Source organism: Arachis hypogaea, chromosome 8 (genome assembly GCF_003086295.3).
Source record: "Arachis hypogaea cultivar Tifrunner chromosome 8, arahy.Tifrunner.gnm2.J5K5, whole genome shotgun sequence".
Classification (NCBI taxonomy): domain Eukaryota; kingdom Viridiplantae; phylum Streptophyta; class Magnoliopsida; order Fabales; family Fabaceae; genus Arachis; species Arachis hypogaea.
This window is the reverse complement of record NC_092043.1, coordinates 11,809,099-11,823,634: the sequence shown is the minus strand read 5'-3', so window position 1 is coordinate 11,823,634 and position 14,536 is coordinate 11,809,099. Positions and strand designations below refer to the sequence as shown.

At 29.4% G+C, this 14,536-nt stretch overlaps 1 protein-coding gene across 3 annotated transcripts; it reads right to left on the bottom strand.

The window, feature by feature from the left end:
• Positions 1–406: 406 nt before the first annotated feature.
• Positions 407–6,416, bottom strand: LOC112706119 (uncharacterized). Of its 3 annotated transcripts, none has more exons than XM_025757253.3 (6): positions 5,916–6,377; positions 4,992–5,787; positions 3,959–4,701; positions 3,757–3,846; positions 1,409–2,176; positions 407–1,123 (listed from the first exon to the last, which is right to left on the bottom strand). In XM_025757253.3, exons 2-6 carry the CDS (start codon positions 5,089–5,091, stop codon positions 998–1,000), a joined length of 1,827 nt encoding a protein of 608 aa, XP_025613038.1. In that variant the 5' UTR covers positions 5,092–5,787; positions 5,916–6,377; the 3' UTR covers positions 407–997. The 3 variants fall into 3 exon arrangements, with proteins under 3 accessions (XP_025613038.1, XP_025613039.1, XP_025613037.1); XM_025757254.3 differs by having other exon boundaries at positions 4,992–5,728; positions 5,916–6,317; XM_025757252.3 differs by having other exon boundaries at positions 4,992–6,416.
• Positions 6,417–14,536: the final 8,120 nt, after the last annotated feature.

Here is a 14,536-nt window from a genome sequence, read left to right as displayed (position 1 = left end):
TAAAACTTGAATAAAAAAATACTTGGATGTGTAACATAACTCTTACATTTATTTGTAAAATTTTAAAATATCCACAATTTATATTAAAAATTTGAGGACAAAATATAGTCATTTTACTTTTAGGATAATCTAATAATTTTGGTGTTGACACGATTTATATAAGTAAATTACCCAAATTATTGAGAACATGGAAATCCCAAAGTGGTAAAAACGTGATTGTGATGTATCCTTTTCTCTCAAGAAAAGAACAAAGATAAACCCCCTTTATGATTACAGTTGTATTTATGTATGCCCTAAACTGTGACAGAAAAATGGACAGGATATCACATGTTCTGTTCTTTTATGGGTATTCTAAGTACCTATCCTAAAACACATGGTAAAACGGGATTGGCAGTGCCACGCTGTATTTATCTCTTCCCAACGAATCAAGAGATTAACACTTGTGAATTGAAATATTAGAAAATAGTATTCAATTGAGAACGGATTTACAAAGCGAATTCCTGTATTGACGTGATCTTTGACAGTGGAAAACAACCGGTTACTTCCCCTGACGAAAACCCAGACTTCCCAAGAATATAATCATATCAACATACTCTAAAATTTAAAGTAAACTTTTGATTTTTTCCTTTTTTTCCGTAAAATTGACCAAAAACATCATAAACTTTTTATCATGTAGAATCAAACCCTCTTGAAAGAAAAACGGATCAAAATACCCCAAAAGATGCAATTGCCTAGCACCTTCCACTGCAGACAAAATGGCCCCTACCCTATCCTACCCAACCAACCTATAACTTTTAACCCAAAAAAAGAAAAACCCTGTTAAGCAGGCAGGATTGAGGCACCTGTGACTTATTGCAATATTTGCAAAATGCAGGGTCTCCAATCAAAACCCACCTTTCACTCTCAAATTTTCTGCCTTTAAAATCAAAAGGGAAGAATGTTACTAGCCATCTGCCATCAAAAATTGAAACTTTGATCTGTCCATGATAAAACAATATCAAGCTTCAGATCCGGAGTCAGCAGAAGCACCATTCATGTTAGTAGCATATGATTCAAGCAACTTGGACAACTTTGGCTGCATTCCCTGGCATAGCTTTAATGTAGTGGTGCCCAACTTCATGCACTACAACCACAGAGTAAACATAAGTAAGCCATTTGGCCAAAATGAATTTGATAAAACAATAAAATTTGCCCAGCCAAGCTTTTTTCACATTAAGTTCTTAAAAATCCCCTCACTAAATTATAGATGTAATGTTATACCAAATCACTCAAGTCTTGCAAGCAAGTTTTGAACTAATTTTCGCAAAGATGGAGCTCATATTATAAATTTAATTAACGAATAAAGCCAAGAAAAATCCCAATTCAAATGATCTTCAATAGAAAACAAAATCAGATTAAGAGTGCTCACTTCCTGATAGAAGGCATTGATCTCCTCTTCTGTGAGTCCCTCATCCTCACCAGAATTCTCCTCCCATCCAAGAGAACGAAGGAATGCTGCCTCTTCCTCATCAGGAATTGCATCTTTTTCTTCATTATCAGCAACTCTATGAACATCTCCATGAGCATTACCATTGCTGGTAATTTCAGCATTGTTCTCAAGATCTTGAGTACTTGCTTGAAGGCCACCGGCTCCCCCATCTATGTCATCAGATTTTTCCACCGTGGGTGGTGAAATCACTGTGCTTGAATCTGGAAGAGCTGTGGAGGTGTTCATCATTGTCTTCTTCTTGATGTTATTGAAGAAATCATTTCGGCTCTGGAGTTGAGACATCAAGTGTTTCTTATCCATAGTGGAACCTAATTTAACATCCAAAGAAGGTGCCCTCCGCTCGGTCGGGGATTTAACATTATTGGGATTCCTCAAAGGTGTTGAGGCACCTGCTGAAGCAACAGCAAGTTGATTTCCAGGTCTGCTGTTAGAATAATTTGTTGGAGTTGGTGGATCCTTGAGATGAGGGGAAATACCATTTTCATAGACAACTGGCTTAACCACTGATTTCAGATCAGTAAACTTTCCAGATGTCTTTGGAGCATCACCTTTGGCATTTACATTGCGAACAGATTGATTAGCAATGTGCAACACAGAGGGTTGCTGTGGCACACTTTTGGCAGCAATACTCATATCAGCATTTCTTACTGTTGCTTTGGGCTTTGACTTGTCAGAAGAATTGTTAACCTGAAAAAGAACACCATCAGCAACTCACCAGTGTAATATAAAAGAAATCACAACCTTTGTCGCAGAAACTTAGTGCTGCAACATATCTATAACTCAATTGATATCATTTACATCCATATATCAGTATCATTATAACTCAATTTGACATCATTTACATCCATATATCATTATCATTCCCAGAAGTTGTGCTGGAACCAGAATATGCCAAGAGAAATGTCAAAAGAGATGACAAGTTGTCACTTAATATGAAAGTAGCAAAACTATTTGATAAACCAATAATTGTAAAACTAACACACACGTTCATAAATTGCCCGGTGCACAATGTTGAAGCAAAAAAGAAATAAAAATAAATCAACCAGTGATACTTGCGATCTACTTTAGCCTTTGAATTCAGACCACATAATCAAATCCTAAAAGGCCAAAAATATCATCTAGCTGAATAATGAAGTACTTCTAATGCTACTCTATGTTGCAATCTTAGATCATGCTTAAGGTACCAGAATGCAAAAACTTATGGTCAGGATAGATATTACTATTAACATTATATTCATTAATTCAATGCACCCTATTACACCAGAGTATATTGTCACGACATAATGCAAGGTTTTCAAGCAAGGGAGAGAAAAACCATATAGCATATTTGTATATATGATAGAAAATATTTGGGTTGCTTATAGAGGAAAGACAGAAGAAAGAGGAAAGGACTAATAAAGTGAGGAACAGATAGTGGTTGCCATAAATACCACTCTAGTCATAAAAGTTGTGTATTGAGTCAGAAATAGCAATCAAGTATAAAGATAAACTTTAGAGCAAACTAGAAACATTGTATATGCTTCCTATAATTGTTATACCTGCCAAGAATGCCACTGGACATTGCCAAAAATACCACTCCATATAAATAATGGATAACACTTTGGCCATTTATAGAGGAAGAATGGTGAAAGAGAGGACTAACAAAGTTACATACAGCTTGGTAGTTTCCATTAATACCACTTTGTATTCACAAATTTCTGTAGACGCCCTAAACCAAGCAGCACCTTATACACGTTTCCCACGTTTGATTCACACAAATTACACTTGACCTAAATGACTAAAAGTAATGTCAAATTTTAATTGGGGGGAAGAGGCTTCAGAAAGCGCTGAATAAAATCTGCTTGCAATAGCACAAAATAAAACCAATGGAGCAACACAAGGTGACAAGATCTCTAGTTTGTTAATGGTGCACCAATTCGATGCCAAGTCATCCCAATCATATAAATGATAAAAATCAATACCAAACAGGACTAGGGGATTTTTATATTGAATAATTTGTTTGGCCGTTTTTGCATGTCTAATGCCCTCCCAAGAATCCCCCCATCATCTGTAATGCATTCCAGGTTGTTCACAACTGTGAACTTCTAATACTTCCCCCCATTATCCCAAATTCTCAACCTCAAATCAGAAGTTTGCAAATATTATACCTCTCATTATAAAAACTAAATTGGCCAAGAATAAGTGAATGGAAAAAGCAAGCTTCCTAATAAATGACTATTAAAAGCAGACATAAGAATAAAACAATAGTTCAATGGCAGTTTTCTCACCAAAGCCTTAGGCATTGATGGTGTCACTGGAATCAATTGCCTAGACTGCTTGATAGCCAGCTCTTCAAGTCTCTGGGTTTTGACTGACACCTAAAATTAGTTACAGCATAATTACTGATAATGAACATAAATAAATTCATTTTATGATAACTATATATAAGAACACAAATGAGGATAGGGACAAAACAACTATCTCAACTACCTGGGGAGTAGAACGAGCTCGGGATGGTGTCTGTGCCAAAGCTTCGGCCATGTTAAGACCAACAGCTGACGTATTTGCCGTTGAAGTTATAGATCCAGAAGTTGGAGTAACTGTTTGTTGCACTGATAGAGACCCAGCAGGTGTGCTTCCAATTATAGCAGGTACCTCTGCGAGTGCAGATGTCCATCCTTCACCACCAATCAAAGCTGAGCTGCCAACAGGTAGATTCTGACTAGCAGTGGCACCCAAACCAGGAGATGATACTCTTGCAATTTCAGTTATTCCCTGCTTCTCTTCAGCTCCAAGTGACGGAAAATCCTTATCAAACACAGCTTTCTGAATACTACTCCCAGAAAGTATACCATTGCTATTGTTAGGGTTGCTATTGCCACCAGATTTTGTATCTACTGCAAGTCTGTGGGGCAAAAGGTCACTATGTTTCTTGGAAACCATCGAATGGGAACGCCGCAAAGCATCCCTCTCCGTCCTTCCAGGAAAGAGGTTGGCCAATGGATCAGAACAGTCACGATCCCAGTGGTCTCCATAACTGGATCTATCTTTGTCTCTGTCACGATCCTTATCCCGATGACCTCTGTTGAAACTACTGTAGGCATGCTTGGCAGAACCATTAATAGAATTCCTCCGAGAATTAGATGATGATGTCCGTTCAAGATACCCAGAGCGAGGACCATCAAAATCATTTGTGGCCTTAATAGATCTATTCCTTGTGTGATTGTTAGCATCTAGACAACAATGCTAAGAGTTAGTAACTTATTATTACCCCACCCCCCCAAAAAAAAAATTAAATAAAAAACTTTATGGAGATTACAGTTATTTTCTGAACAAGTGTGTATTAGCTGCTATATATTAATAATTGATAATTATAATTAACTACTTAATAAAAGGAATAACATTTGTATTATATGAGAAAATACATAAAATAATATAATTAGCTAATTATCTGAAGCCTTAATTTTAGTAAAAGATGTAGAACATGAAAAATATACAAGAAAAATTAGAGCAAAGAATATACCTGTATGAGTAGATGGATGGTGGGCTGAACTGCCAGCCCCGGCAACACTTCCAGCACTTCTCAACCATTCTGGAACTAACGCAGGTTCACTTTTTTCCATAACGAACACTGAACATGATCAGAACTAACTCAATTGCGCGAGCACCTTCTTCACCACCCCTACCCCTTAAACAAAAAGACTTATACTTGACTATGAAACTTCCGAATCTAACTCTAGCAACTCATCTTTCTTCCCTCTAAATGCCAAGACTAATTAAGAAATAACCTTCTTCAGTACCGAAACGACACAATTCCAAACGCCAATGGCAACAATACCACCATGAAATTAGATTAATCCACAAATCAGAAGTACCATCCAGCTGACGATAAACCGAGAGCTTATCCTCACAGTAGCAACAACCCCACAAATCTAATGGTCTTCTATCACTATATAGAAACTACAATCCAATGCTAAACTATCTCATATATTCCGCAATCAAACAAGGCGTCAAAACAGAGGGGGTAGAAGCAATTCCCCCAATGACTTGTAAAAATAAACCAAGACAATGCTGTGAATGGGAAATAAGGGTTCTCTACGCCTCCATCTTCATGCAAAAAAGATGGATTCGCATTCAGTACGAAACTCTAATAGAGGCCCTCACCTCCAAATGGCAGAAACCGATCCCCGCACCAGAACAGGCACGGTTATAGCAACAATGGAACTCCAGAAATCAGCAATTGAAGAGAACGCAATATCCCTATTGTGTTGAGCGCAGAACGTAGAGATTAAAAAAAACCGTTAGGAAATACAGAAACCCTAACAGATACGAAAGAACCTAGGGTTAGATAGAGTCGTGAAAATTAGGGTGAAAATTAGAAACCGAAGAGGCGTGTGAGGAGAAAGAGGGAAAAAATAATAAGAGAGAGGCAGAAAGAGAAACTAACCCTAGAGTTGAAGGAGGTGGAGGCAGTGATTGGTGAGGATACGAAACGCAACCGTTTCGGTAACCGCCCAACCTAGCCAAAGCGGTGTCGCCGATTAGGAGAATGCGTTTCGGAGTGAAGAAAGAAAAAAAGAACAAGAGATTTTTGTGCGTGGGAGATAGTGCGAATGAGAATGGAAGGAAGCAGAATGAAGACGAATAAGATGAAACGAAGAACAGAGGGAGTGTTGTTGCTGTGTGTGTGAGTGTGTGTGTTTTGGGAACGGAATTGACAGAAAATAGGGTTTTGTTTTTGTGGGAGAGAGGAGTGCGGTGTGTCCCGTGTGTGTGTGTGTGTGAGAGAGAGGGTATAATTTTCTGTTACTTTGGGGGATGAAACGTATGAACAACAGACTCTTCCTTCGCCTCAATGTGCTATACTCCTACCCTATGACAAATCCTAAATTCCTTTTTCTTCTCTTCTTTTTGAGTAACCATACAAAAATAAATATATTATCTGCATAGTAAAATTATTTCTTAAATTAGTTATATATTTATAGAGTTTATAACATATTTTATACAATCATATAATTATATTTATTATTTTAAATGATCATTTACGTGAGATGATTAATAAGATGGTTTTTAATAGAAAACAAGTTTAATTACCCGTGTCATGCACGTGATAAGATTGAAATTATAATTTTAAGTTGTTGTGTTAAAATTAATTATCCGTACCATGTACGTGATAAGATTGAAATTATAATTTTAAATTATTTTATTAAAATTAATTTAAATGATAATAATTTAATTAATAAATAAGTAATATGATGTGTATTGTTTATTCTTTTTTAAATATGATATTAAATGTATTAACTCAAATGTAACTATTAAGTGTACAAGAATTATGTTTGAATTATGAATTCTTTAAATAAAATTATCCCATTTAAAATATTTAAATTATAATTTAAAAAAATTGATATGATATTACATTTTTTTTCCATTTCACTATTAATATACTGATATTGCAAGTCTACATTACAATATTTTTCTGAATCTTGACTGAAAAAAAAAAATAGTTATGTGTTTCTATCATTCAATTTATTTAATACGCCATGTGTTAACACTAACGAAATTTTTTTAAAAAACATATATTGATAAAAATAGATATAATATGATTACAAATATAACATAAATAAATAAAATATATAAATAAATGCTAAACCAATGTCTTTGTTGAATTTTATAAATTAGAGAATAATTATGTATTCGGTTGTTTAGTGATCACATAGATGATCAATTAATTAGATTGTAAATTAATATCACAGTGTGCTTCTTATTTTTTTCTTATTTCTAAATGAAAGCGAGAATTAAGAGAAATAAGTAGTAATATATAAAGAAAAAAATTTTGCACTACAACACATAATTATTACTAAAAAAATATTCACATTAAAATATTAAAATTTTACATACGTACTGGAAATTATGAAGATCAATTACAATGTACTGGTCACTTCTCCTTATTTTTTATCATGATATAAGTTTTTCTTTTTCACTCAAGAGTCCAATAATATCTAATTGAACAAAAAAATTAAATTAAAAGCACCAAATTAAGAACAAATGAGTGAATAATATAAAAAATTAAATTCCAGTTAATTCTTCAATCTCAAAATTTGAGAAGACATAGACCTTCCTTTATACTAATTCATTCTCAAACACTTTTGTCAAATAGTTTTTGATTGAACAATAAATTTTATCGTACTGTTACAAAATAAATTAAATATAAAAGCTATTAGTTTCTACAAAGTTATTAAAAAGAATTGTCTTTGACTTGTGGAATGGCGTACTTATAAAATTAACTTAAAATACGAATTACAAATATTTTTAAGAATTTAATTTTGATGCACTGACAATGTAAAATAGTTTTGCACATGCATCCAATTATATAATGACACATCAGTAAAAATAACTACTTTTCAAATTGAATGCGTGAATGGTCATCCAAAAAAACGGATATGATTACACAATTGTGTAAAATATTTTACACTGTCGGTATATCAAAATTAAACTCTATTTATAAATTGAACTTAGGATTACTTGAAAAAATTTAGTAAAAGAATCAACTAATTTAGTAAAAGAACTATTTCTATGTAAGTCATCTTATTCTTGTCAAACTTGGATGAGACTTTCTATAGTTTTTTGTCATCTTTTTCTTTGTATAATTTACTGTAGGTGATACTATTGATAGGATAGTAGACAATAGCTATTAGATATGAAAAAGTAAAAAAAAAAAATAGAATAAAGACTATGTCAAAATTATAAATTTTTTAAATGATAAATATGTGAGGGAAAATTCACTATTACTTATTATATATATTAATAATATGTCAATATTTTAAAAAATATACTAATGTAATGGCCACTTTTTCCTGTTCTTGACCATGATATAAGTTCTCTTTTTCCGGTTAAGAATCCAATAACATCTAATTTAAAAAAAAAAAGACGAATTAAAAGCATAAAATTAAAAACAAATAAATGACACAACACAATAATAATAATAATAATAATAATAATAATAATAATAATAATAATAATAATAATAATAATAATAATAATAATAATACAAATTAACTACGTACCAAATAAATTAGCCTTTTCATTTGTTTGTCTCAATATATCAGCATAATCGAGAAAATTGAAATGATTGTCAGGAATGTTAGGATCATCGATCGTATTTATTATGCGTGACTCCTTCTTAAAAGTTATTCTACACACATGTGTAGTCGGAAGATAAATTCCACTTGATTCCTCGATTAGAAAATTTGAGAAGACATAAACCTTCCCCTCAATCAGATCATTCTCAAACATCTTTGTCAAATAATTTTTGATTGAACAATGGATTTTATCACACTGTAAAACAAATTAAAAATGAAGACTATTAGCACTTACAACTCTATTAAATCACACAAAAAATATCTATAAATTGGACCTAACATCACTTGAAGAAATCATGGTGGATAATCAACATACCTTATCATCCATGAGAACCATTTCCAAGTAAGCTGTCTTACTCTTGTCAAATTTGGATGGGACTTTCCATAACCTTATAATCCTTACCTTTATTTTCCAAACCTTTTCATTAGATAATCTATTACAGGTAATACTGTTGATTGAATCATAGCTTGTAGCCATTAGATATGAAAAATAATAAAGAGAAAAAGAAATATGAATAAGGTATGAATTTTCTAGATGATAAATAATTGAAACAATTGACTATTGACTATTACAACTTATATATATATATATATATATATATATATATATATATATATATATATATATATACTAATTACAAACATTATAAATTTTTAATGGAAATAATTGATACTAATAGAAAAAATTCTATAAATAGAAATTATATAATTTCAATTCCAATTTCACATAACAAAACAGTGGTTAACGAAAATTATAGAACCTTTTGTTGACATACGTATTATGCCATACGTATAAATTATACGGGTTATGTTATAACTTCATATATATGCATAACAAAACAGTTTAATATTATATATTATCTACATTAATTATATGCCAAAATTTAAAAAAAAAAATTAAAGAGGAGATATATAAGTATGTAACATATTGTTGGTATATATAAAGCAGTTTTATATTGCTATAATTATATCAAATTTAATTATGACTGTAAATAAATAAAACAGGAAACAATCAAAACTAATTTTTTTTCTTTTTATAGTCAAAATTTACTGTAAATATAAAAAAATAAGCACTAATGATTAAAAAATTGAGTAGAAAATAAAATTCCATAAACTAAATTCAATTTGTTAACTAATTAATTTTACGTCCATATAATATTATTATTATTATATATTGATTAAAAATGTGATACTAATAAAATTATTACATACGAATGAGAATTAGAACTATATCAATTATATCAATTATATGAATTCAAAATTATTATTATTATTATTATTATTATTATTATTATTATTATTATTATTATTATTATTGAGTAATAATGATAATTCACGTGATAATAAATTTTATTATTCGAAATTTGATTTGATTGATTTCTATATGCATAACAAAACAGTTTAATATTATATATTGTCTACATTAATTATATGCCAAAATTTAAAAAAAAATAAAAGAGGAGATATATAAATATGTATAATATTATTGATATATATGAAGCAGTTTTATATTGCTATAATTATAGAGACTTACTACAATTATATCAAATTTAATTATGACTATAAGTAAATAAAATAGGAAACAATCAAAACTATTTTTTCCTTTTATAGTCAAAATTTACAGTAAATATAAAAAATAAAATCACTAATGATTAGAAATTTGAGTTGAAAATAAAACTCCATAAGTTAAATTCAATTTGTTAACTAATTAATTTTATTCGAAATTTGATTTGATTGATTTCTATTTTATTTACTTACATAAATGATTAAACTATATAACATAAATATCGTAATTATTATAATTTTATAATATAATTATAATTAATATATTTTATCATAATTAAATATTGATTTGATGTAATTTAATAAAAATATTTATTAAAAATAATATAATCATAAATTATTCATGAGTTAATTATTTAGCAAAATACTTTAATATGATTTTTACATCTCCGCTATGAAAAATAATACTTAGATATACCAAATAATATGTAACATATTATTATCTGTATAAACTAAGGCACAAAGACAGGATTTAATTAAGATGATTGAAACTTTCACCAAACAGAATATGACCTCAATCGAAAAAAAGGGCACTCGATTTTGTATTAATTAGCTAGTCGTAGAAATAACATAATCATACATTATTGATGTTTCATTATTTTTTCTAGATAAAATCTGTCGTTATTGGCAAATAAACTGTGTTTAGGTCAACGATTTACTATATGCTTAGGTAGAGATTTTATCAAATATAATAAAAATACAAATAAAGAATTAAAGGATAAAAATAAACTTAATTATATCCGACACTACTTCATTTTATTAAATTATTTAAAAGTAGCACATACACAAAAAATACTCATAATATATAAATTGAGGCGATAATTTAAAATTCTATAATTATAACTTAATTAAATACTAATATTAAAATCAAATTACTTAAACAATATTGAATCTATTCTAGTCCTAAGTCACGTATAGCATAGAGTCATTTTCGTAACGACAACCAACTGAAATAACATCGTAAGTTTCAACATTTAGAATTCATGCAAATTCGGACCATCCTCTTGTTAAATAAACTTCATCATCCGCTATCCATGCAATGCGGCAAGGTATAGAATTCTCACACCGAGAAACCAAACTAACCCTTATTCCTCTCAATGGCATTACATGCATGCAAAGGAAAGTCGGTAATTTCTGAAAAAAATCATAATATGTTAAAAAATTATTCTAATAATAAACAGCTTAAAATAAGAAAATTTAAATATATTACCAATCGTTGAAATTGCATATCCAAGTTTGTCACGAATTTAGCAAAACTAAACTTAAATTGAGGAAATTCAATCTCATTATGTGCTCCACTTCGAAGATTTTCGGACAGACGTAAAAAGCATGGAGGGGATGGAACTTAAACTTGCCCTATAAAATTCTGTGGATGCAATTTCTCAATTAAAAATCGAGTTCCTCCCAAGAAAGCTAACTTTAACCATATTCAATTAGGTTGGTCATAATAGGTGAGTAGATCCAACCATCCTTCGGTAAAGTAGAGATTATTGCCCCTTTTTTGAACGCTTACATCTATGTAGTTGGAACCCGAATCAGTGAAGACAACTCAATGAGGTATTTTATGGATGTGATGCATTGTAAACGATTGTGGCAAAAGACAACCAAACTGAAATATTAGACGATAAAAAATAAATTAGAGTAACAATTAATAAATTATCATACTGAATTTGAACAGTACACTAACATAGGCAAAAATACAACGAAAAGGATGACAAAATTAATATGAATTTGGGACATTCATTCTGCAGCTCACAATAAAAATCTGAGAACCACTTGCTGTAATAAGAGCAGTTTAAAAAAAAACAAAAACAAAAATAAACTCTGAATTTAAACCAAATTGACCAATTTAAAATGGTGAATCTAATGAAAATTTATGCAACTAAACAATTATTTTTCAGTACACAGTCGGTGATAAAATGCTGTAAAATCAACTTGGAAAAATATTGATTTATTAACGTTTAACCATGATCAAGCAAAACTTAGAGACTAAAACAAACAAAATAAAATCAAACAAATCCCTTAAATTTCTACAGTCCACTGAACTGGAATTCACCATTTTTTTTTAAACAAATTGTTCATGAAAGCTCAAAGATTAGCAGCAAAATTAGTCTATAAACTTGGATACACAATATAATAAAAATGAGTATATGAAAAATATTATAAAAAATTATAAATTGTACCTTAAAAAGATCAACTTCAATAAAAAATAAAGAATACATTCTTATTCTATGAAGTAGTAAAAAAAATACTAATTATAAAATTATGAGTTGACTCTCAAATTCAGATTCATGTACCACAGAAAAACACTATATATAGACTGTAGTAAAACAAAAATAAATATGTAAATTACTTATTATTAAGATAATTTTTTATTATGTACAGTAGTTACGCATTATATATTAATTTTGTTAAAATTATATAATTTTATCATATCATGAATAGAATCATTATTTTCTATCATGATCAGAGAAATCTCGGACAATGAATAACAATATTATACATAATATACACAGATTGAAATAGAAAGGGGGTAAAAATATATTATCATGCACAATTTTAATAATTTAAAATGCTTGAAATAATTATCATAAGAAAATAGAATTATAATGGGTTAAAGTAATAAAAAAATTATAATTTTAAAATATGAACAAAAATTATAACGGGTTATATTATTATTATTATTATTGTTGTTGTTGTTGTTGTTGTTGTTGTTGAATAATGAATAAGAATTAGAATTATATCAATATTTTTAAAATTAATATAATTAAAATATTCAAACATATTTAAAATTAATGTGCGTTATTAATATCATTATCATACATTATTATTATTATTATTATTATTATTATTATTATTATTATTATTATTATCATTATTATTATTATTATTAAAAGTATTTTTAATAAGTAATTGATAAGTAATTTAATAGTGCATTAAATATTGATTTGATATAATTATAATGAAGATATGTTCCTAAAGTAGTATAATTATATATTATTTATTAAATATTAATTATAATATAATTACAATAAAAATATTTTTTATAAAATAATTTAGAATAGAAAAAATTTCACTCATTTTGGAGGAAAAACAGAAGCGTGAGAGATCGACACGTCATCTTTAGCAGCTGGGGGAAAACCCAGTTTTAGTATATTAAGTAGATAAATAATAACAAACAAGTTAATAAAAAAATATATTTATTATTTTTTAAATCTTATTATTTTATAAGATATAAGATATAAGATATAAGATAATAAGATAAAAGGGAATGGATATTATATTTTTATTTTGATGATTTAATTTTTTTTTTTGAAAATATGAATATATGTGCTAGTAGTTTAGTTATATTTGGTTATTATTTATGTTTTGGTTGTCATATTTGCTCTAACATAAGGAGTGTATATTTTTTTATTCGGATATGATGTCTTACTGTTCATAAACAAAAATGTGTAGCTTTTTTTCTAGGGTGGATATTTAACTAAATTTGACACAATATGAAATTATAGATAAAAAAAATCAACCAAATAAAAAAGAAAAATGTACAGAAGATTAAAAGTAAAGAATGGATTATTTTTGTTTTGAATTTAACTTGGATAGTTTGATGACAATTTTTCACTGTACCTTCCAAATCCTAAGCCTCACCTGACCATCTTTGAGTCTCTTGTTTTTTTTTTTTTTCTTTCTTTCTTGATTCTTATTGATAATTTTTTATTGTTTATGTTATTCACTATTTTTTTTTGAAAGAAAGATAAGCTCAACACACTAGATAGAGCATACATAAGTTACGAGATAACAACGATCTAATTCGTATGTCATCTCCAATATAGCTATCAATAATATAAGTTATTTTTTATATTATTCCTCAAAGCAACAAAGTGATCTAGCAACACAATCTACCACAGTTGTAGTCTTATTCTAAAAAATATGTTTATTTCTACACAATCAGACATTTCATATAACTGAGAAGAAACCCACTAACCATGTTTTACGTTCGTCTTTTCTTATAGGCATCAACCTCCAACTCTCAAAGTGTTCTTTTATAGACCCTAGGATGCTCCAAATACGACCCACATGACTAATCCATGCGCACCATACTTGCCAGGCAAACTCACACGTAACAAACAGATGTTGTACAGATTCAACTTCCTTGTTACACATGACACAAATGTTATCATTTTGATCAATGATACCCATTTTACTCACACGATCCTTTGTATTAACTCAGCCTACTAGCACAAACCAAGTAAACAGCTCAACCCGATGGGCACTAAACCTTTTCAGATTTCATTTGTGAACTTGTAGTTAAGGATATCATCTGTCAAAGTTTGTTCCTGCAAAACCTGCACAAATGAGTTAGTAGTAT

Bases quoted from the DNA above. Each gene is read 5' to 3' on its own strand.
- LOC112706119 (XM_025757252.3), bottom strand. From the start codon at position 5,091: ATGGAAAAAAGTGAACCTGCGTTAGTTCCAGAATGGTTGAGAAGTGCT. The intron at 3,847-3,958 runs GTAGTTGAGATA...AACTAATTTTAG, and splicing joins GAGCTCGTTCTACTCCCCAG to GTGTCAGTCAAAACCCAGAG. The intron at 2,177-3,756 runs GTGAGAAAACTG...GTTCTTTTTCAG, and splicing joins CATCAATGCCTAAGGCTTTG to GTTAACAATTCTTCTGACAA.